Raw genomic sequence first — 23,547 nt, forward strand, 5'->3', positions numbered from 1 at the left:
ATCTCCAAATCTGTGCTATTGTGAAATTCTCTCATGTCTAGTCACAACTTTAACTGAAGACGTTTTTGTTGTTGTTGTTGCTGTTTAAGACCATTTAGATTTTACTGGAGAAGAACAACTCTATCATTTTTTCCCCTAATCTTCCCTTCTGAAATGAAAGACAGTGATCTAATCACCTTGAGGTATTTTCTTTCCCAAGCAACAGAGTCACTATCCTTCAAGGAGCTTCTGCCTGATCTGCCCTTTGGTGATGGTGATAGGAATGGAAGTCCGGGCTGCAGGGGGAGAATTCAGGGTCTCCACCAGGCTGAGCGCACAGCCTGGGTTGTTAGGACCTCTTTCTCAGCTAGATCTCTCGTCATAGCTGGAAGAGTCCAGGGAATATTCTGGGATGTCGAGCCTGCTGTGAACATGGAGAACCGGCAGGGTGAGGGGGAACCAGGCACCCCAGAGTCCAGCCTGGCCGACCAGTGCTGCAGGTGGTGGGATGTGAAGTGTCATTTGGTCTCTGGGTTCTCTTAGAGTGGTCATCCACTCATTCAGGGTGCAGTCGATGATATCAGTGGTGTATTCTGGGAGGAAAAAAATCAAATCGAACAAAGGAAAAGGCCAAAGTTGTATCAACAGGCTGGGTGGAAACAAACTCCAGCCCACCCATCTGAAAAGATCCGGCGTGAGGATGAAGGCTCTAAGGGAGACAGTCAGCCTGTGGAACTGAGTGTCCCCCTGGGACAGGTCCTGCCCTGTGACTATGGGTATGACAGTCAGTGGGATGGCTGCGTCTGAAAAGAAAATACAAGGCACCTGATTCAAAAATTAAGAATTCCAAGACAGTGACAGCAGAGCCTAACGGCAGCTCTAGCTCTTCAGAGATGGGGCCCGTGAAGCTGGGTGAGCAGGTGGAGGAACTGGCTCTGTGCTCTCCCTGGGTCGTCCATTCCCATGGCTCCCCAGATCTTCAACCCAGCCCAGCTTCAACTTTAGACTTCTGACTGTTTACAAGTCCTATTACCTAAAAACCAACTGAGACTAAAAATCAGATTTCTCATCTTGTCCTATGCCCTCTAACCATCAAACTAAAGTATAAACTTCTCTTTCTCAATCTTGCTTTCAGAGAAGGAGGAGGCCATTTTGCCATCTGCCCAAGTCCTTCTGGCTTTCTCCCTCCCCAAATTCCCTGCCAAATTCTAGCTCTTGGTATTTTTAATCCATTTCCCTCTTTCTGCCATGGTTCACCCCCGTCATCCTAAGCCCTGTGCTCTTCTTGGGTTATCTGTCACCCAGGTCTCCTAACTAGTCTGACTTACTCAGTCTCCAACCTTCGTCTTCCAATGGCTGCCAGCATGTTTTCTCTTTCCCCCAAATCAACCCCCTGATGTGACAGTCACTCATGACTCTCCATTGCCAGTATGGAGCCCAGGCCCCTCAGAATGTCTGTGAAGCTCTTCATCACCTCTTGAGTGCCCACCTTTCCATTGTCATCTCTAATACCTCTAGCCAGAATGCGCTAGGCTGCTCCATTCATACCACCAGGCCTGTTTTGAACAGGGACTCAAAGCCAGGTCTGTGCTGTGCGTTCTGTCATGAAGGTGACTAGCTCCAGGAGTTCATGGCTTGCGGGGAGGAAGATAGCAGAGGAGATATCATGGTAATGTAATGAGGTGAGTGCTTGAGGTTACAGAAATGCAGCCTCAGAGGGTTAGGGGGACAGGGAGAAGGTCTCCAACCTGGGGGTGAGGGTAGGGGGGATTGGAAAGCCTGAGAGGTTTTCTAGGACATTCCGCCTTGGAACTGGATCCCTAGGGATGTGTGGGAGGTTGCCACACAATCAGGAACCAAAGGACATTTTGTCTCTTCGTGCCTCTGGGAATTTTCACATACTATTGTTTTTGCCCAGGTCACCCCTCCCCATCATCTGCCTGGGTGCTTTCAAGACTTGACTTGGGGGTACCTCTATGGGAAGTCTTCTGGGTACCCACTCTACCCCCCTTCACCCGCTAAACTGATGCCAGAGTCGTCTCCTCAGCTCCGGGGCATTTTCCATTCTTCTTGCAGTGCCTTATAATTATTGTCTATGTTCTTCCTCTCATAACGTGGGAGTCTTATTCACCTTTGTGTCCCCTAAAGTCTAGCACACGTGTGTGCACACAGTATTCAATGATATTTGTCCACCAGCTTTATTCTCACAAGTGCTGTAACCTCAACAGGGAGGTGTAGTCTCTTTGCCTTCAAGGTTGGTCACACGGTGCTTGGGGTCTGGGACTCATCAGCAAGACAGATTTGGAAAAGCTGACACATGTCAAGAGCTGAGCTGCTAGGGTGGTGAGGGACCGAGCACGTGTCATGTGAGAAACTCTTGAGGGACTGAACGCTGCTTAGCCTGGAGAGGAGAGAAAGCAGTGTGAGTCCCAATAGAATTGGCAAACTCCTGAGGCACTAACAAGGGGAGAGGGGCTGCTTTTCCCTTTTGGCATCCTGGATTCCATCTAGAATGTAAAAAGAAGAAGAAAAAGGCCAATGTGTAAAGTCCTATGGAGGCACATTTCAGATCCATCCAAGGAAACATTTTCCAAGGATGAGAAGGATCCAACCTTTTTACAATTAGTTTTGAACTCCTTACAATGGTCACATTGAAAGAAATGTAGATTAGCCATCTCTCAAGGACATTGCTGCTGTTAGGCCTTGCATCCTGGAGGAAATTGGGTCAGTGACATTTTCCAAAGCTGTTCAAATGCAAGATTCTACAAGTCTACATATTTTTTACAATGTTGCTCAAACCCAAGATTCTACAAGCCTAAATTTTTATCCTGACCTGATTTTTCATCCACCCTCAGGCTCTGTGTTAATAATGTCAAGTTGTCATTCTGCATAAGGAAGAAAGAAGACAGCCCAAGCTGCCAAGCGTGGTGCCACTGTGCCCTGCTATGCAGACTCAAATGACTCTTCGCTTCCTCAGAAGTGCTGAGCGTGGGAGAGGGCAAGTGTTCTCATGGGCACTAAGCTGGTCCTCCGCAGGACCAGGCTTTGAATACCAACTGCAAGTCCAGAGTCTGGGAAGTCGCATCAGAACTGCCACAAGATCTTCCCTGAGTAGCAGGGATTCATTTCCTCCTCCTTCTGTTTGCACTTGGCTCTAGAGGGCATGATTTCCTGCAATTAGAACTGGACTAGGAGAAGGGACAGTTCTGGAACAAGTTCCTAGCTACCCTCCTGGGCCTCAGAGTAAGAAGACAGTCTGTGACTACCTTGAAACTCCCCTTGGAGTGGAAGCAATTAGCTTGCTGGGGTTGTCCTAACAAAGCGCCACAGACGTGGAGTCTTAAAAACACAGAAGTGTGTTGTCTTATAGGACTGGAGTCTGGAAGTCCAAGATCAAGGTGTTGGAGGAGGTTGTTTCTTTCTGAGGGCTGAGAGGGAGACTCTGTCCCTGGCCCTTCTCCTTGTTTTATAGGTGGCTATCTTCTCAAATTTTCACATTGTCTTCCTGTATGTGTGTTTGTCCAAAATTTCCTCATCTTGTAAGGATGTTAGTTATATTGGATTGGGGCGAATTCTAATTCCTAATTTAAACTTGACTACGTCTGTAAAGACCATCATCTCCAAATATTATCACATTCTGTGCTATTGGTAATTAGGACTCCAAAGTGTGAATTTCAAAGAGACATTATTCAATCCATAATAGGGGACATATATCTTTCTAATTGCCCATGATGTGGGCCCCCTGGTATAAGTATGGGTGAGAGGCAGGGTCCTGCTATAGAGACTGAGAAGCCCAGACAGACCCCAGATGCTCGGCAACAATGACTGACAAGGGCTTCACCCTGCTTTGTCCAGACAGACCCACCTGCATGGGACTGTGAGTAGATTGGGATCTACTGACACAAAGACGTGGGCCACTGCAGGGTTCTCTCCAGTTCTGTGGGATCTGCACCAACTTCCTGTGCCAGGGCAAGGGGTCCGGTGAGACGAGCTGCCCTTTGCAGGGAGGGGCAGCTTGACAATATCAGCTCTGCTGTCATCCTGAACCCTGAAACATGAAACCCTCATGGCTCCTGGGTTTCCCAGCATTGAGCATCTTCTTTACTCTAGGTCCTGTGTGCCCAGACATTCTTCCTGGCAGCTGCTCCCCACTTCCAGGCCTTCCCTGTGCAGGGCTCCGTTGAGGCATGGCTTCCAGCCCTCGCCACCTCTGTTAGATGGGCCACTCTCAGTCTACTTGCTCTGAGAGCTTTGCTTTGGTACAGTGGGAGGGATGTGGGTTTTGGAGCCAGTCAGATGCAAGGTGGAACTCGACTAGATGTATGATTTTGGGGGGTTTATTTAAGATCCTGAATTATTAATCTTTTCTAATGTGAGTTAATAAAAGTAGCTGCCAGGGGAACTTGTTTTGAGTATTAAATGAGCAAATGCAACTTGTAGTAAGCACTCCATGTTAGTGTACCCCAGTGAGGGTTCAGCTTCTCTTGTGGGAGACCTGTAGACCAGAGTCTTAAGGTCACAATAGGCTGTAGATGAGACCCGCTGGTGACTATGGGAGGTGAGCTTCACCCATGGGCTGGTAGGGCTGCCTGCAGTTGGTCTCCTGGGACTGTTCCTTGGAGTCAAGCTCCCTCCAGGTGTGCAGGGCAGTCTTGGGCACCAATGCAGAATGATCTTGACCCACCTATGGCTAGCCTTCAGGTATTCCTCCCTCTGTAGCAAGTACCCTGATTCTTTCCCTTCCTGGGTAGTTGTGAGTGCACAAAAGAGGGGAAGGACTTGGAGAGGATGTTTAGGGAACACTGATTGTTATCCTCTGGCTGTGGAGACCCTCTCTTCATTTCCAGGTCTATCTCAACCTTCCCTGAGCCTTAAGGAAGGTGCTCCATCTCACCTAGCACCTAGCACCTAGCACCCAACACTCAGTCTTGTAGAAGGTGAGAGGATCTCAGGGGACTTCTTCATTGTGACTCCAGGCCCAGTTCCCTTGTCTTCCCTTGCTCAGGCCAGACTCCTAATCTAAGGACCGGTTGCTATAGAAACAGCCACCAGAATGAAGGTGATAGGGAGGTTGGTATGTGGGTTGGGCCCAGACCTTTCTCAGAGACAATTTTTTTATTTTGTCTTGTTCTTTTTTCTTTCTTTCTTTCTTTCTTTTTTTTTTTTTTTTTGGTGGAGAAACAGTACAAATTACCCACTACTTCATTTGCAGTCTTAGCCCACATGTGAGTTTTGATGTTACATTTCTCCAGTGGGAACCTTGGATTATGTTTAGCTGACTGGCTCTGGGAGCCTTTGAACAGGCCCCTGGAATCTGTAAGGAAAAACAGGAGCCGGCAGGGATGGGCTGAGGTTGATTTAAAAGTGGAAACGTGGGAGTCAGAAGCATGCTTTATATAGTCTGGGAGGGCAGGAGCCCTGAATCCTGATTTATGAGGGAGCCCCATGAAACTGGAGGTAATATTTATAAATTCCTTCCTCCAAGGATGCATGGAATGCCCTTCAGAGCTGCAGTTAGATGGCACTTTTTGTGGGGAAGGAAGGAGGTTGTTTAAATTCAATTATTCAATGACTAAAAGCAAAGGGAAATGTTAGGGAACTAAGTTGGAGTCCCAGAAAAAAACACAGGGCTGCATTCCTCTCTTGCATCCTGCATATCGGTGACTATTTATTATCTTCCCACTGCTCTAGCCCCCAGCAACTCCCCTGCCCTTACTCAACAGGCAAGAAAACACCCCAGTCATGGTGATCCCATTTTACAAATAAAAACATCTGTCTTGGTGTCTGAGGACAGGCCAGATTTTTTGGAGGTCAGGCCAGGGTGAGGAAGAAAGAAAAAGAAGATAAAGTGTGTGCGTATGTGTGTCAGGGCATGAGGTGCTGAGGACAGGCACATGTGCCCCAGGTGACCCTGGATCCTGAGGATGTGGTGTGATGGGACACAATGCCCTGCGGGGGAAACTCAGTCAGAACGACTGACACCCAGCTGGGGAGTTGGCACTGCCAGCCCCATGAAAGGATCACACATACACTGTGGATTTTGGACCCACTGGCCTGAGTAGGGGACCCTTAGGACATCACTTTCTCATGGTGGGTAGGGAAAATAATTAAAAAACAGCAGCCCAGGCACTGGGGGTACCGCTCAGTGATAGAAGGCTTGCCTGGCAGGCCCTGGCTTCCATCCCCAGCACCAGAAAAAAAAAATAGCAGTCCAATTGTGTCTCCCTCTTGGCCTGGCATTCCTGTCCTGATCCCAGCAGGCACAGAGAGGGGTCCAGCCATGTGCCTGAGCAAGAGGAACTCACCATGACTAGATGGCCCTGCTTCCTTGAGAAGCACAAGATATTGTTTTTAAATTGTGTAAGAATGAACACCAATGGAAGGAGGGCCACGTTCAAATTTGCAGTGGGCCCAGCTTTGTCCTTTCTGCTCCAGAGTTTCCATGGAAGAAAGAAGTGAGTCTGTTTATTACCATTCTGCTTCCGAGGGACCTACTGCAGGGAGGATCAGGGGCTGTTAGCTCAGCTGAGGGCAAGTGGGGGCCCCGGGGCCCCTCCATTTCATCTGCTAGCTCCTGCCCAGACACGTGGAAGGATCCTGAGTCCTGCAAAACGTGTGCATGCATGGTGGCGAATGAGATCATGAAAAGATGAAAAGAAGACAGATGTCAGTTGAATTGCAGGGAGGTTGGGAGGGAGACCAAAAAAAAAAAAAAAAAAGAAACAACAACAAAACACCTTTATATTTTATATCCTCATCCCCTTCTAGCCAAAGCTTTGGCAGTGAGTGGGTCCTGATGCTCAGAAGGGCTTCCTTCAGCCCGTACATTGAAAGAAGGGGATTCAAGCCACACCTTCAGCCAGGTCCTCTACAGGGGCTAGAAAGACCACGGGAGACCTCTGTTTCTGTAGTTACCGTGGGAATTTAGGAGATGAAGATGCTGAGATGTGAGTTGTGCTTGCTCCTAGAGGGGATGACCTGTTCCTTTTGGCAGATGGCTCTGTAGTTCACATTCAAATCTTCCCTTGGCTCTTCTGCTGTCCCACCCCCAGGGAGCCACTGTCCAGTGACCTCTGGGCTTTCTACTACCTCTCTTACAGGAAGTCTACAACCAGCCCTGACTCTTGAAGGTGTCAGGAAGGTTAGTGTGCTGGCCACGCCTAAAAGTTCTGTTTCCCTGGCAGGAGGATTTACCATCACCTGTACCAGGGCTGGTTTTCACCGAAGAACCTACTATCCAGTGAATCCTCAGAAACCAAGCCCCAAAGTGTCATGAAAGAGTCTGATCCTGCATTTCCCTGGAAGAACACTGTAAGCCTCAGAGAGTGCCAATATGGGAAGGGGCCTTCGCATTAATGGTGGTGGTAATTGTCATTTATTAACCACCTACATGAACCATCCTCATCTTCACAAATGCTGGCGAGAAGTATTCTTGCAATCATCACAGTGGTCTCCCAGACCAAGGCATGAGTGGCTGGGTAGCACTGTGGTCAGGACTCAGGTTTGCACTAAAATCCCAGCTCCCTGTACCACTTACTCACCAGCTATGACACATGGTACTGATTTAGAGTTCCTTGTGTCTCAGCTTCCTCATTTGTAAGAGAAGCAGCTGCTCTGCAGGGTGGTTGTGGGTTACTATTCAGACCAAATCCTCACGTTCAGGAAGGACTGCATGAGGGGCCTCTCATCATGGAGGGACACAGCCACACATTTTGATAGCAAGGCCAGCATTGGAATCTCAGGCTGTCCAGTGTCAGAATCCAGGTTCTTTGATTTTGAACAAAGGAAGAAAGGAATGAAGTTGGGGAGAGGTGGGAGGTTTGGGGGAAAAAGGACTTATCCAAAATTGACTGTTTCTCATGATCCCAGTTAAGTGTCCACTCCCTTTGGAACTAAAGTGACCTCTCTGGATGATCTGATCCTATTTATGGGCTAGGCTGGTGTGGACAGGACAGACCCTCTCTGAGAGCTTTCACTCCTTGTGTGTTGGAGACCTCTCTCAGTTAGCACCCCTACCCCTTGCCGGCTTCTAATCACGGGTACTTTCCCACAGCCACAGTGGCTGCAGGAGAAGCTCCTTCCTGCTGTGATCCATCAGGCTTCTAGGAGCTCTACCTGAGTTTCTAACTGCTCATTTCTACCAACTTATCCACTCTATTGAAAGTGAGTATTTTTCAAAAGATCACATACATATCTGCAACCCCAATGACTCTGGAGGCCAGGGCAGGAGGATCACAAGTTCAAGGCCAGCCTGGGCAACTTAGTGAGACCTTGTCTCAAAATTAAAAGAACTGAAGATATAGCTCAGTGGTGGAGTTCCCCTGGATTCAATCCCCATTTTGGCAGTGGGGAGTGGGGGAAGTAAATATTCAAGATACACCGTATCTAGGCTTCTCTCTTTTTACTATACCCGTCAGTACAGGAGTTCATTGCATTTCCAAAAAAGCACAAATTTTATGGCTTATGTCCTGGACTTACCAAGGATCATTTCAACTGGAACCAGAAAAAAGGAAACCAAATAGGAACATGGCATCTTATTTATTTGCCTGCAGCTTCCCTCTCCCTTTCAGTCAAATTTCCCTCTTTCCAGGTGAATTGTAAGCATGTGACAGCTGACCCCAGTTTTACTCCCAGCTTCAAAAGATGAATCATAGAAGTTTGGCGAAGACAGAATGGAACAAGCAAGTACTGTTTTTGTGGAAGGGCAGTGATGTTTTTCAGAAGGCTGGGCCTCAGTCATCCAAGTCCCCGTCACTACTCTTCAATCCATGGCCAAGACGTCTCTCCAACCCAACAGCAGATGAAGTCTTCGGTCCAAGATTCTCCAGGAATTCTGGCATGGACTGAGGGCTATAATCCCCCCGTTCCCGTGTTGGACACCTGTTAGGGATCCTGCCCTAACAGGTAGCTCTAAGATGTCACCAGGCCCATCCTGGCAGATGGCAGAGTAAGGAAACTTCTACTGGTCCTTTGGTTCACTTTGGTGCAGGGGCAGGTTTTTCTGCTTCTGCTCCCGAGAGGCAGCAGCATTTTATGCTTTGCTTGGTTTGAGGGTGTTCTGCATCCTGCTGTGTGAGCAGGTGAGCAGCTGGCAGAAAAGGAGGTGCAGAAAGGTCGATTGAATCCACTTCTCCCCCGAAGCAGCATTGCCCAGAGGAAGTGGGGATGGAGCTTAAGCTGGGGACTCAAGCTTAAGGCCTGAGTGAGGTTCTTGCTGCAGTAAGAGGTGGCCTCTGCCCAGCCAGGTGGGCAGCCCAGGAGCCCCTCACTTGGACACCAGCATGCGCACAAACTCCTCGTAGTTCACTTGCCCATCTCCATCCGTGTCTGCCGCCCGGATCATCTCCTCCACCTCCTCATCGCTCAGCTTCTCCCCCAGCCTGGTCATCACGTGCCTCAGCTCGGCTGCGCTGACATAGCCGTTGCCGTCCTTGTCGAACACGCGGAAGGCCCCCCGGATCTCCTCCTCGCTGTCCGTGTCTTTCATCTTCCTGGCCATCATGCCCAGGAACTCGGGGAAGTCCACCGTGCCATTTCCATCCCGGTCGATCTCGTTCACCATGCCCTGGAGCTCAGCCTCTGTGGGATTCTGGCCCAGGGACCGCATGACAGTGCCCAGCTCCTGGGTGGTAATGCAGCCATCCCCGTCCTTGTCAAACAGAGAGAAGGCTTCCTTGAACTCTGCAATTTGCTCCTCGGTCAGCTGGTTGGCCATGCTGGCAGGGCAGGGGTGGCTGGGCTCCTGAGCTCAGGCAGCAGGCTGGGCTCTTCTTCCCAGCCTGGAAGGACAGGTGGAGATCCCGAGGGGCGGCTGCCTGTCTGGCTTTCTAGCCTCAGCTTGAATCGCTGGAGCTTAAGAAGCAGTATGGTCCTCCCCCATCCTTGGCCTGGCGGGATTAGGCTGCCATTCACAGACACCCCCGCCCCTGCGGTTGCCTGAAGGCCGGGTCCTGTTTAGACAGGAGGCCAGGAGCAGCAACCAGGCCGGCCTGCTAATTGAGCTGACGCCAAGCCCTGTGTGAAAGGCAGGCAGTTTTCCACCCTGACATCAGCAGGGCCCACAGGAGTCACCAGTCAGAATGCCTCCCATCCAGGTGTGGGGGACAACCTGCAGAGAAGTCAGTCTAGCTTTCGCCTTTGCACACTTTCCTCTTTCCCTTTGTTTTCCCAGCCGTCCACCTGTTGCCCCATCTTCTGCATTTCACGCAATAAAATCACCAGCCATCACCCCTTTCCCCTTCAGCTGAAGGTTTTTACAGGATGAAAAGCAGACTTCGTCATTACTGATAAGGACTTCGTTTCCTTGTCTTTGGTTTCCAGAGCCTTGGAGATCTCGAAGGGTTGTCAGAGGAGAAAGCCTTTTTATTTGCGTAAAAGCAGTGTTTTCTTGTCTTCGGAATAGACAGGATCGGAGAAGGATTTCCTCCAACCCATTCACTCATTCATTCTCGGATATATATTGAATTCCTACTGTGCACACGTGCTATTCTGGAAACTGAAAATATAGTGTGAACAAGGCAAGCCACGCCTGGCCCTCATGATGTCCATGTTCTGAGAGACAGAGAGTTAGCCAGCAAAGGGACAGAGGAACCCAAGCTAGGTCAGTAGAGAGTTTTGATTAATGCTATGAAGGCAATGCAAGGTGATAACGGAGAAGACACCAGGAGTCCCCTCCCTCCTTGTGGTTAAGGATAGCCCCTCTGCAGAAAGGCACATGAGGATGACCCTGGAGCAGGGGAGGGCATGGTGTGGCCAAAGGATAGAAAGATGGACAGCGTGGTTACAGTCTAATGCGGGAAGGGGAGAAGGTGGGGCAGGAGGACAGAGCAGGGAGACCTTTCAGGACTATATTCTCAATTTATGGACACCTGAGGAGGCTTTCAGTAAGAGCTTGTCTGAGTCCTGGTGGAGCCAGAGACAGACAGGCATCTCTAAGAGCAGACAGACCAAGAAGGGTGTTCACCAGGCACACGGACTTGGCTGCCATCTCTAGGACCTCTGGAGAAGGAAATCCAGGAAATCCCAACAGGGAGGGAAGCAGAGAGCTGGCCCTTTCTTTATTCTGGGGCTAGATGTGTAGACATGGGGACTGGGGTCTGTGTGGGAAAGAAATTGTATTTATAAGAACCTAGATCTACTGAGGAAGGAGTATGGCAGGATGATAGCTTGGATTTTAATTGTTTCCTCTCTGAATCGACACCCCTTCTGCACTCAAGTATTTCTGATACTAATTCTTCCTTTGTTCAATTCTTCCTTTATTCAACTCTGTTCTTCCTTGACTGGAGCAGTCTGTGGTGGGGAGGAAGTAGAAGTTACCTCCAAGGTCATTTCCTGCCTACCTGAAGCTTCCCACAAAGCCCAGGCCCTAAGGGTTGGGGCAGCAGGGGGAAGGAGGATCTGTCCTGGGAGAAACAGAGAGGTTGAAGAATTTCCTCACCCTATGGAAGCTTTTCCTTGAGAAGAGAGGCTTGCAGGACCTCAGAGCAGCAGGACCCAGGGATGCGGCCATCATGGGAAGAAATGAGAAAATGAAGGGTATCTCAGAAGCCATTCCTGTGGACGGCTGACTAGTGTGAATAGTCCTCTCCTTCCCCACTACAAAATGTTTGGTGGGATGGGGATGGGGTGCTGGCCAGGAATTCTTGAGGTTTTGTTTCTCTGCCATATTGATAAGAAAGAGGCTGAAAGTTAAAAACAAACGAAAACCAAAACCAAAAACACACACAGTTGACTTGGAGATAATAATTAGGTGCCCTTTTTGTTTGTCAGCTGAAAGCCATACTCTGTACACAGACTGGCTCTTGATGGGGCTTTGGGAAAACATGGCTTTGTTTCTGGTAGTGCCGTCACTCGTCAAACACTCTGGGGGAGCTCTACCTCTCTTTTGTGGTGGAGATTCAGGCAAAGGCTGCGCTCATGGCTTGCCTGCGGTCACCCAGTCAAACGTTTAGCCAGGACCATACAACCCTCCTGAAGCCCAGGCATTAGAATTCAGATTCTGAATGTTCTTTAAAAATATTTAAATATCTCCAATCTAAATCACTCAACTATCCAATAATAAGGGAGACTAATCTATAAAATAATAAAAAGGCAGCAAGAGGTGGCAAGGTGGCACACCTGGAATGTGGCCAGCAGACTCCTGGAGAAGCAAGGGTTGGCATCACCCATGGCTGAGAGAGTCCCGTGATGAACGAGGGTGATGCTCATCTCTCCTGCTTGCTTCCTCTGCCACTAAGCTGAGAGGCCAACAAATGCCACCGGTTTCTGGGTCATGGTTTTGTTGCCCCAAACATCAAGCCTTTCTTAAATGTGTTTTTCAAAAAGGCACACTGAAAAAGAACTGTCAAACAGAGCCTCTTAGTGTACATGACTCACAAAGGGCTACCTTGGGACCGGCCAAATGGTTGCAACTCCCAAGTTGGGAAACCGTGGCAAAGGGAACGTTTCCTATGTCATGGCTTCGTTCCCTCCCTGCAGCCTCTTACCCAATACACTCATTCCCTTCCCTGCAGAATATATATATATATATATATATTTTTAGGTCTGCAGACCCATTTAAATATTTAATATTTATTGAGGGTCCAAAGAATTTGTGTCTGTGTGGGGTCTATGTATCAATATTTACTACATTTGAAATTAAAACTGAGAAATGTTTAAATATTTAAATGCATTATATATTTATAACTCTAAAAGTGGAAATTAAAATCTATGAGTTGCTCACATAAATAGCACTTTTGTGGAAAAAAAATTGTAATTTCCAAGATGAAGAATAGGGGAGTGGCCTTCTAAAAAGTAGTTTTGCAAATCTTTTTGATGTCTGGCTTTATAGATACTTATGAATGTCTGTACCCAATATGTGTCAAATTTTTGTTTTGAAGTATATGATTATATACTTCACACAGACTTGCAGTTGAGAGAAAAGGGAGTTAAAGGTCTTTTTTTCAGAAAAGTAGACATTCTTCATTGATGCCACATAAAAATTTGACAAGTGACGGCTTCTTAAAGGTTACTTGCAACATGGAATCTGAGACCATATCAATGAAATTTTCATACCACTACATTAAAATCCATTGGTTTCTCTTGCACTTTGAATGGATCTTTTTCCTGTGTGTGGTTTTCTAATGCTATGCACTGGTCCCTTGGAAAATATTAGTTCACTGGTTCTTCAGATCTTCCAGAAGTTGAATTACTACACACATAACATAAAAGAATCAGATTCATTAATATCTCCACCAATCTCATTAAAAAATTTTCAACTGTTGGAGGGCCTTAAGTTCACAATGGTAATTTTAAAAAAATTTCCCAATTTTCATTTGTAAGCTCAACTTTATTGACAATAAATACTGTCACTTTCCTTGAAGTGACAAACCTTCTTTTGAGAAAATGTCTTTCAGATACATCTGAGTAACCCTGGTACATCTGTCAGCTGTTCTTTCCAAACAAAGTGAACCTCTATATAAAGAGCTTACCTAGCCACCCCTGGAATCAACCACACTTGTATTTTTCTTGTGACAATATTATATTTCAGTATTCAGCAAAATATTGAAGATGTGCACGTGAGAGTTGAAATGTAGTAAATGAAGTCTTACTGCATCTCCAATGACGTTCTCAAGTGAAGCTGGTTTTTTTTTTTTTTTTGGTTTTTAAATAAGACAATATGGCCATGCAGAATATAATGACTCATTGCAAAGGAGCCTTGATTGACGCTAAGGCACTGGCTGTTTGTACTCCATTGCTTTTGATTTCAGTGCAAATCAACATAGAGGAAAAGGCCAAACCACTGCTGTTATTATGAAATAGTTTGGATTCCTAATTTCTCTGAAAGGGCCTTGAGACAACCTGTACTTCCAAAGATCTACAGAGCATGTCATACCATTTCCTGTGACCCTGCTAGAACAGGAGTGACTGAGAGCTGCCATGGTAATCTTGACAAAGCCACCTACCAGCCTATGCACATGTCCATCTTTCCCCTCCAACTTACATATTCACATCTAATGCAATAGCTATGGATTCACTGAGTACTTGGAACAATCACTCTTATCTGCATTTTCTGTTGTCTCCATAGCTGGCTAGACAATGAGCAAGTTGGCATCTTGGACTGGAATCTGGATTGTCCATTTCCTGCACCCCCAGGGGGCATCCCATCCTGTTCTCTTGCTGTCATCCCAAACTTGGTCTTTGATCTCTTGGTCTGAAAAAGGGACTGACCAGCCTAGAAGTCTTTCGGCGCAGGGAAGTATGAAGACGTGCTTGTTGAAAGAGCTTATCTTTGCCCACCTTTCACCAAAGCATTTCGCGTCTATTTGCCAACCTAACATCTCCATCTGCACTTTTCATCAGCACCTCTTGGCCCTCATGCTGAACCAAATCTGCTTCCTCTCCAATCTTCCTCTCCCTTTAAATAACAATTCACTCAACTGTTCATAGCTAAACCCTAGATTCATACTTACTTCTTCCCTTCCTTTTGTATTTTATATTCCTATTTCATATCCAGTGAAAGTGTGTCCCAATGCACCCACCGTACCAAACCATCATCTCGAGGCAGGACTAGTTAACAGCCTCACAACTGGTCTCCTTTTGGCGTTGTGATTCAATGCATCATGTCATATCCTGCTCACATCCCTATATTGGCATCTCTTTGGACCTCAAGTGAAATCCAAACTCCCTAGGGTGACCATCTTAACCTTTCATGATCGTTTCCTTCCTTCTTTGTTGTCAAATATCATCAACCTCCATCACTATGTTCCAGATACCAGCCTGCTTCCTGCTCCTTGAACACTCCCATCCTGAATCCCACTTCAGTATCTTTGCATGAGCTGCTCCAGTTACCTGGACATTTGGCTCCCAACCTTTAAGTGGCTGGTCCTTCTTGTCACATCAGCCAAAAATTAAATGTGTCCCTCCATGTGAGGCTTTCCCCAACAACCCACTTTAAGCCTAACCTCCTTCTCCACCTTATCATTTGTTTTATTTGCTCTTTTATTTCCTTCATAGCTCATCATTTCTAACTTTAACTTGCCATTTGTCTGCTTTTTTTTATCTTCCCATCTAAGTTTCTTACAAGGCAAGGCTGATTCTGACTTCTTTTCTTCTCAAGCCCTTTGGAGGTACAAGAGGCTCTCTGCCCAGCAGATGCCAGTCATTATTTGCTGAATGAATAAAGCACACGTGGGTCACTTTGTCATGAAAGTGCCACTTTGCTTCCAGCGGTGTGACAAGGATTACCAGAATCTTATCTTTCCTTGAAGTTATGGTTCAAAAAAACTCCCCAGGGTGCCTCAAATGTTCTTTTGCCCAAATTTCCATTTTATTTGCTTTGTGTTGTCTGTCATTTCTTCCCCTATGGTTCTCAAGTTTGCCATGTGGCTCTATGGTGACAAATGACCTCTCTGTTGGTCCCTGGGCGCAGCTGCCACAGTTGCTCCACATCTGTAGACATGTCTACACAGCTTCTCCTATTTCATTTCTCTGCAAGGATGTGAGAAAGTCCTCACCCCCAGCACTCCATTTGTGCTGCTCTGAGGAGTGGACTCTGCTGCCCGCTGACCCTGTGGTCACGTGACATTTTCGCCTGCCTATCTGGTTATTATGGTCCTCGCCAAGAGACTCTAGCAGGGATTCCCTAAGGAGAGGCCAGGCCCAGTTGAAGTGATAAGTGGTGGCAGGACTTAGGGTGAGGTGAGGCTTCTCTCCTTAGTAAGGAAAGAGATGCAGGCACAAAGTTGAGTTTGAAAGTTGGGAGGATGGTCCAACCAGTGAAGGGACAAGGCAGAGAGACAATGTGGGGGATTTGGAATGGAAAGTGGGAAGAGGGTCCCGGGAAGATGGTTGCACCTACTGGGCACTGCTGATGGTACTTTGTCAGGATCTCAAGCTTTCCCTACGGATGGGTGGGTGCTCCTCCGGTGGCTGAGAGGTCAGCTGGAAACCATGCAAGTGGAAAAATTAAGAAACAATCTCTCAGCCTCTCTGGCTCTCGACCACACATCCTAGAGTAAGTTCCTTAGCTTTTTCTTGTCTTGGGCTGACTTCTCACTTCTTAACTGTGGCCTGTCAAAACTTGGGTACTAGGGCACTTTAACCACTGAGCTACTACCCAATCCTTTTTATTTTTTATTTTGAGGCAGGGTCATGCTAAGTTGCTAAGGGTCTCGCTAAGTTCAGCATCAAAAATTTTTACCAGTGACTTTCCATCATGACCACTCTATAAATCTAGAAGAGACAAGGCATACCTGTTGATCTGGGATCTTTGCATTGCACATTCTAAGCTGCAAGGACAATGATACAGACAACCAGATGGAAGACATAATGTTGATTATTGGATGTGAGGTTCCCCAAAAGCTCATGTGTGAGACAGTGCAAGAAAGCTTAGGGGTACCCGAGTGTGGTAGCGCATGCCTGTAATCCTAGCAGCTCGGAGTTTGAGACAGGAGGATCGTGAGTTCAAAGCCAGCTGCAGCAACTTAGAGAAGCCCTAAGCAATTAGGAAAGACTGTGTCTCTAAATAAAATTCAAAAAAGGGCTGGGGATGTGGCTCAGTGGATAAGTGCCCCTGGTTCAATCTCCAGTACCAAATAAATAGAAAAATAGATAGATAGATAGATAGATAGATAGATAGATAAAGCAGCTGCCCCACCCTGTGCCACAGGGTCCCACTGTGTAGCTGTGTCCTGCTGAGGTCAGCTGCTGAGCTTCTCTAAGCTCCTCAGTCAGTGCCCGGCACAGCATGAGGGGCATGAGGGTGGTTTGTGCTTAACTCCTGACAGCAAGTTTCATTTAGTCAGGAGTCGATGGTCACCACCAAACAAAAGCAAATTAGTAGAACTCTCATAGAAAAACCGCCAAGTAAGTATCAATCTACTCTATTTTTCCCTTAATTTCCTGGGAAAGGCCTGTTTCTTATGATGTATGCTGGGGTTGGAGTTTTCCCAGGTGGTTCACCAGGGGCTCCCTCAGTGTCCTCTCCAGTGCTGGGGTAGGGTGAGTAGCATCAGGGAAGGGAGTGGGACAGAGGGAAGTGAGGGCGGAAGAGGGAGAAGTGACTGGTGCTGGAGGGCTTCATGGGTCTAATCCACCAGCCTATCAAACTTGATGTCTAGTATTCTGAAAAAAAATTGAAATATTAAATGGGGTGATGTTACTGAGGGACCAGGGCCACATCTACAAAGCTCTTTCTACCAAGATGCCTTTGATAATTGGCTCAACAGGGTCATCTATAGTTTAAGCCCCCACAACCAAAGATGAGATAATAATTGTCTCCAAGAGAACATGTTGATCCCTGAGGCGTATGAAGTGCACTAAAAGGCAGGAAGAGCTTTTGTTCCAAGTTCCAAGCCTTTGAAGTTGATGATTGTGATGAAAGTCTTCGCATTTAATAGGAGAGGTGTGTTAGCGTGTGTGCACGTGGGTATGAGAGCTGTGCACATGTGTGGCTGGCTTCCTTGTGAGAATGTGTTGCCTGCTGGTGGTGTGTGGAGAGAGCAGGGGCGTTAGGACATGAATTCAGGCCCTGGATGGGGGATTTGAAGGAGGCCAAATTGTTTGGCAAGGTGTGGCCCACATTTTACCAGCACCCACTCTGGCCCCTTTTCTCCAGTGGTTTTCAACCATATAATTTGGAATCCTGGGATTCTGCAGAAGTCCTTCAAGAGATACTCAGGGGCAAGGAGGGGCAGGGGCAGGGAATACTCCTTCTCACCATCTGCAACCAATCAGCTCTGCTCTAACTATGTACGTGTGAGGCCAGTTGCAACTCTTGGGCTCAGAGTCCTCCTCAGGGCAAAATAATAGCACCCAGGTCAGAGGGGAAAATGGATTGAGCCATAAAAAGTCTCAGAAGAGCAGCTGAGCCTCTAGCATAGTAAGAACTCAAGGAATATTAACTATCACTTTATAAATACCAGGGATATATTTTTATGTAAAAAATGACTTCCATTGGGCCCTACTCTCGAGATCTCATCTTATCCTCTTGGCTTCTCAGAGGACTCACTCCAACTGCCATCACATTGAGGGTTAGGACTCTGGCATGTGAATTTTGTGGGGGACACAATTCAGAAAACCTTGTGGCATTTCTGTGCATCTTTTCTGCAGTTGTAAAATGAAGAGAGCAGACTGCTCTGACTTCCTGTCTGAAAGAAGATGAAGGTGATAAAAGGGCCCACCCAAGGCTGAGCCATATGTGCTGACAAGAGGCCAGACTTGATGATTCAGGGATGGGACGCCCTTGGAACGTGGCGGTTGCTGAGGAGTGGAAGGGGCAGAGAGTGTGGGGGTGGATAGCCCAGGAGAACAGTGAAATGCCAGGATGGCAGCACTCAGGAAAGAGAGGGAACCGGGGCGCACTGAGCTCTGAGCTTTCTTCCTGCACTTTGGCCAAAGATAGTGTGTGATGGAGCTTCAGAAGTATGGAGAGAGAGCTTCATGGATGAGGAACAAACAAAACATGATGAAGAATTAGAGTTAAAGAAGTAAGGAGAAGCCAAAAGGGGTCAGGGGAAGAGAGAGGGCTGCAACCTACCCATCTGGAGGGAGGAGGAGGAGGAGGCCACGGCCTGAATGAGGAAAGAAGAGAAGTCACACACTGCCTCTCGGAGGGGAGCAAGCAATGGCTGCTGAGAGGTGCCGTGTGCACAGGACCTTATAGATTCCAAGATGGGTTCAGGTACTGAGCAGAAGGCAGCAAAACCCTGGAAATGAGAGGTCTCCTATGTGCTTCAAAAGAGAAAGTGGGCCTGTAATCCCAGCAGCTCAGGAGGCTGAGGCAGGACGATCCCAAGTTCAAAGCTAGCCTCAGCAAAAGCAAGGTGCTAAGCAACTCAGTGAGACACTGTCTCTAAATAAAGTACAAAATAGGGCTGGGGATGTGGCTCAGTGGTGGACTGCCCCTGAGTTCGATCCCTGGTAACTACCCTGCCCCCACCCCCACACACCAAAATAAAAAAGAGAAAGTGGATTCTGTTTTGCAAAATGGATGGAGAGAAACAACAACAACAAAGATCTTAAAATGTTATCAGGATTTTGCATTTCACTCATTCTTTCACCTGCTCATCCATGCACGCATTATCCTTCATTGGATTGGTGTGTACTGGGAACCCCTGGAACCACCTTCCTTCCTGACTGAGGACATCAAGATGGTTTCAACAAATTTCCCACTGGCAAGGAGGTCAGGAGCTAATTATGCACACTCTGAGTGAATACTATGGGTACACAGAAGTTGGGGGAATAATGCTCTGGAGGAACCCCTATTTGAGCTCCATGAATATGCTAACAGATCAGCATTTGTGGAGTCTCCATGCAATCATAGACTGCTTTTGCTGGAAGAGTCTCTACTTTGAGCTCTAGAGAGCAGCCTGCTTTGGCTGCCTGTGAAGTGGGTCTGTGAGTAGCTCCTGAAATCCCCATCTGACAGTAAAGGCAAAGTGGCCTTCTCTTTGCAGAAAGAAGACCCTAGTGTCATCTTCGTCTGAGATGGATATGGAAGATGTATCACAGGTAAAGGCTGGGTTTGGCCTTTTAATGTGGACAGCCCCTCCCCATGCCCCACTGCCTTTTATTAATTAAACAAATAGGTACTTGTAAATTTATGGATCCTATATGTGTAAAGTGCACCTTGAGGAAGGAATTTTCACATGCTAATGGGAAAATATTACAGTTTGAGGAAATAAACAATGACTGTGAATCCAAATATTTAGAATCCATTTAGAGGACTCAAGTTGTAGAAACTTATTTCACTGTAAGTAATAACAGCTTGGAATGTACTTACTTAAAGAAGGGAAATGGTCTATAATAAATCATAGGATTTGTGGGGAAGAAAAGAGCGTGTGTAATATGTAAAAGCAAAACATCTGTCCTTTCTGATCATCTGATCTTCATAGAATGGGGCCCATGTATGGGGAAAGGGCATGGGTGGGGTGGTGGTAGGGAGGAGGAGAGAGACTTCCCCCAGAATGGAAGGCTATAAAACTATAATAAAAGTGAGGATCAAGGAAGGAGAAAAGGTCTATTCTGTTTTCAAGATGCCAAAAAGTGTTCAGATAGTTTTTTTTTTTAAACAAAGAAAGCTCTTTAAAAAGACAAGTGAGACACTAGGGTCTGTTAGTTCTTTGTCTTGTGAATTCAAAGGATGAGATTCATGGACATGAAGGGTGAGAGCAAAATAACAAGATTTATTACAGTAATATAAAGAAAGCAGAGGGATTCCAAGGAGGGTTGATGATGGGTGGCTGTTCTGTAGGGATTGACATAAGAGTAGAGGGGAGTTAGGTGACCTTAAAGACCGTAGAATAGAGAATTTAAAGAAGTGGGTCCTTGGGGCCAGTCACACCAGGACCCCTGCTGTCCATCCTGTCCAGTCAGGATGTTGATCACATGTCTTTGCCTCAGGGACTTGGCTCAAGGTTCCTGTGTATACTTTCAGGCTTGGATGGAGTCTCTGGTCACTCTCTACTCCATTTGTGAATTCCTGGGGCAAGGAGGTAGGACCCTTAGCCCTGTCTGCCTCTCACATTTCTATCTCCCAGACATTAAAAAAAATGAAGACATTAGACCAAAAATAAGGATAAAAAATCAAAGTTCAAATACAGAGATCTTTAACCTAGCAGAGGCTAAGTTACCAGGGAAGAGAAGGAACTTCTTATCAGCAAGAATCAGAGGTCAGCTTATTATAGAATGTTCCAGAAGATACTGGTAAACTTAAATACCAACTGCTTTAGGTGATGCTGAAAGGACATTGCAAATGATAGAGTTCTTGATGAAATTGTTCCTAAGAATTGCATAAAAAAGTTTTGAGAACCTTCTATGTACCAAGTACCTTTACCAGATGACTGGATTTAAATTTTGAAACTGACTAAGCAGTTAAGTGTGTTGCTAAAGCCACATAATGGGTGAGAGGCAGAGAGACTTCATGGCTACCTCCCCAGTCACATCCTGTGATCCTGCCATCACTTGGCAGCCACCTCCCATGGACCCCCTGACCAGTGCCAGGGCCCTGATTAAAACTGATGATGCATGTGCTTTTTCACTAGTGTGCACGTGACAAAGTGACAGTGCTTGGTGCTTCTGGGCAAGAAATCCTCACTGCCAAGTCCTATCAACTCTCCAAGGGTCGTTTTGGCTCTCTTCAGTACCTTAGGCAGGAAGCCGAGCTTATCAGATAAGGAACAAGGTCTGCCATGCTGTGGATAGCATATTGGGTTTTGAAATAAGGCAAATCTAGATTCAAAGTCCTGGCTCTATCATGAACTAGTTTTAGTGGCATCGCTGAGCCTTGGTTGCTTCATCTATGAAATAGGGACAAATGGTGAGGACACAATGAGATCATGCATGAAGCCCTTAGCACAGCACCTGGCACACAGCAACACACCTCCTTCTCAGGTAAATGGGACACCAGTGGCATCCAGGCAATGAGGTGTTGTCAGGCTACGATGGACATTTAATCAGAGGAGTAGGTGGTGGCTGATGACACTGTTGAACCCTGGTGCAAAAGGTTTCCAGAAATGTTCCTGCCAAAGGTGCCATGAATACCAGGGGCCATGTCATATAAAGCACAGAGAGGACCTATGACTAGGAGACTTCGGGGAAAAAGGACAAAGATCCCACCATCACTTCTTTTCATGACCTGGTTAAAGCAGATGCAAAGCAGAACAGGGAAGAGCAACTTCCCCGAAGAAGAAAGCAGGAAGACAAAAGAGAAACTCACAGGTGGCTGGATGGGACTGTGGGAAAGACAGGGAAGGCTAGCCATGGGGACACAGAGAGGGCTCGAGAGCTTCACCATGTGGGGAGAGGAGAGGGGAATTGGCCAACCATGCCAGGGAGACTTCAGATTGTCAGGCCACAGAAACAAATGACTTCTCAAAGACTGAATTAAGAGGAGAAGGGGGCACAGGCACAGGGCTAGAGCCCATCAGAGAGAGAGAGAGAGAGAGAGAGAGAGAGAGAGAGAGAGAGGGAGAGAGAGAGAGAGAGAGAATGAGAAGAGAAATTAAAGCTAGGGGTGAAGTACATTTGGGTTTGTAAGAAAGTGGTTGGGGAAAATTTTAGTGGTAGATAATAAAAATGTCCAATGGGTCCATGTCTTTTATAATTAAACATTTATTCAATGCTGGAGACATTTAAGACAATCCTGAAAAAATATGTGGGAAAGGCCTGTCATCTTTGGAAGTAGGATGTTAAAGCAACTCAAGACACTGGTGGTCAACTTTGGCTGGAAACCAGAAGGGGTTGTGGGTGGAAAGAGGGGATCCAAAGAGCAGTCGGACGTCTGGTCAGGAAGGCATATCCACAGGGTGGTCTGTATGTGACAAGTACCAAGTAAGTCATGACTCATGTATTTTAATTCCAGCTTCCCCAGAGGGTTTCTCTCTGTTCCTCAGTTTCTCAGTCTTTGAAATGGGGCTAACCATGACTACCATCCTGAAACTGGCCACTGGAATGGGAGAAAAGAACTGTTAACAAATGGACATTAAGAAAGTCCATGTAAAATGAGGGACTGTCCACCTGGAAGCATAGTCCTTCTCTTCAACTCACTCATTGCACAGTCAGAAAATCCAAAGACCACAGAAGGGGCCGATGGTCTCCTCACAACTGGACCAGCACCGGTCACTTGGAAGAAAGAGTCCCAGTTTGCTATCCATTGTCCTTGCTGCTGAGCTGGGAGCCCCTGTATTGACTCCACACAGTTCAAGGGCATCCAAACCCTGAGGCTGACGCAGCTTGGCAAAGGGGAGGCTCTGCAATGACCTGGTTAACTGGTTACTAGAGCCCTTGGAGGGCCATCTGTGCCAAGACCAGCCCTCACTGATAGAATGGGTTGCAGGGAGAGTGCCCATCCGTCAGGGACACCTTTGTGGGTACTTCCCAGCATGTGAGGAACACATGTGCCTATTCTCAAGCCTGGTCAGGAAGGCAGGCAGTCCACACAGATTCCATCCCAGGATGCAATAAACTAAATGCCATGGGTGACGGAGGCTGGGAGGGACCAACCAAAAGGGGGATGGGGCTGCTTGTGGCGCTGCTTGCATCTGGACATGGGCTAGGAAAGGAAGGCTTGGAGATGGGGGAGATGTTTCAGTTCCATCTGCTGGGAGAGGACAGGGAGGAGAGGGTGGAGAGGAGCAGTGTGGGGAAGGCAGGAGGGGGAGGACTCAAGTCTGGAGGTGGTGGGTGTTTTGCGGGGGTGATCTTCCTGCTCTCAGTCCCCCAAGCAGTTACAGGCTCTGGCCTGGTGGCTAATCGCCCACTTGTTGGGACCCATCTTGACCCAACTTCATTCAACTACAGACAGATGGCCAGACCTGCTGACAAACCTCACTTTCTGTCTCTGGGCAGGTATATAGTGTCCTCTTCTCCCCACCATAAACACAGCTCCACCCAGGGCTGACTGTGCCTGGACCTGCCCTGGCCTGAGCGCCACAGAGACACCTCAGGAGGAAGCATGGCATCCCTGCTGGATGGGCTGGGCTCCTGCAGAACAGGTTTGCTGTGGAAACAGTGCCCAAACAGGCGGCGGGAAGGGCGTGTACAAGTCCACCTGTCCTGGAACTGGTGCATGGAGAGCCCTCCTGATGA

The 23,547-nt window shown here is 47.3% G+C and overlaps 1 protein-coding gene across 1 annotated transcript; it reads right to left on the minus strand.

Moving 5' to 3' along the window:
• Window positions 1–9,244: 9,244 nt before the first annotated feature.
• CALML3 (calmodulin like 3) lies at window positions 9,245–9,694 on the minus strand (the record flags this gene model as incomplete). Its single annotated transcript, XM_081298273.1, has 1 exon — window positions 9,245–9,694. The coding sequence occupies one exon, from the start codon at window positions 9,692–9,694 to the stop codon at window positions 9,245–9,247; it is 450 nt and encodes a 149-aa protein (XP_081154399.1).
• Between the last annotated feature and the right edge of the window lie 13,853 nt (window positions 9,695–23,547).

This window comes from Spermophilus citellus (assembly GCF_964194105.1).
Source record: "Spermophilus citellus genome assembly, chromosome: 6".
In the NCBI taxonomy this organism is placed as follows: Eukaryota; Metazoa; Chordata; class Mammalia; order Rodentia; family Sciuridae; genus Spermophilus; species Spermophilus citellus.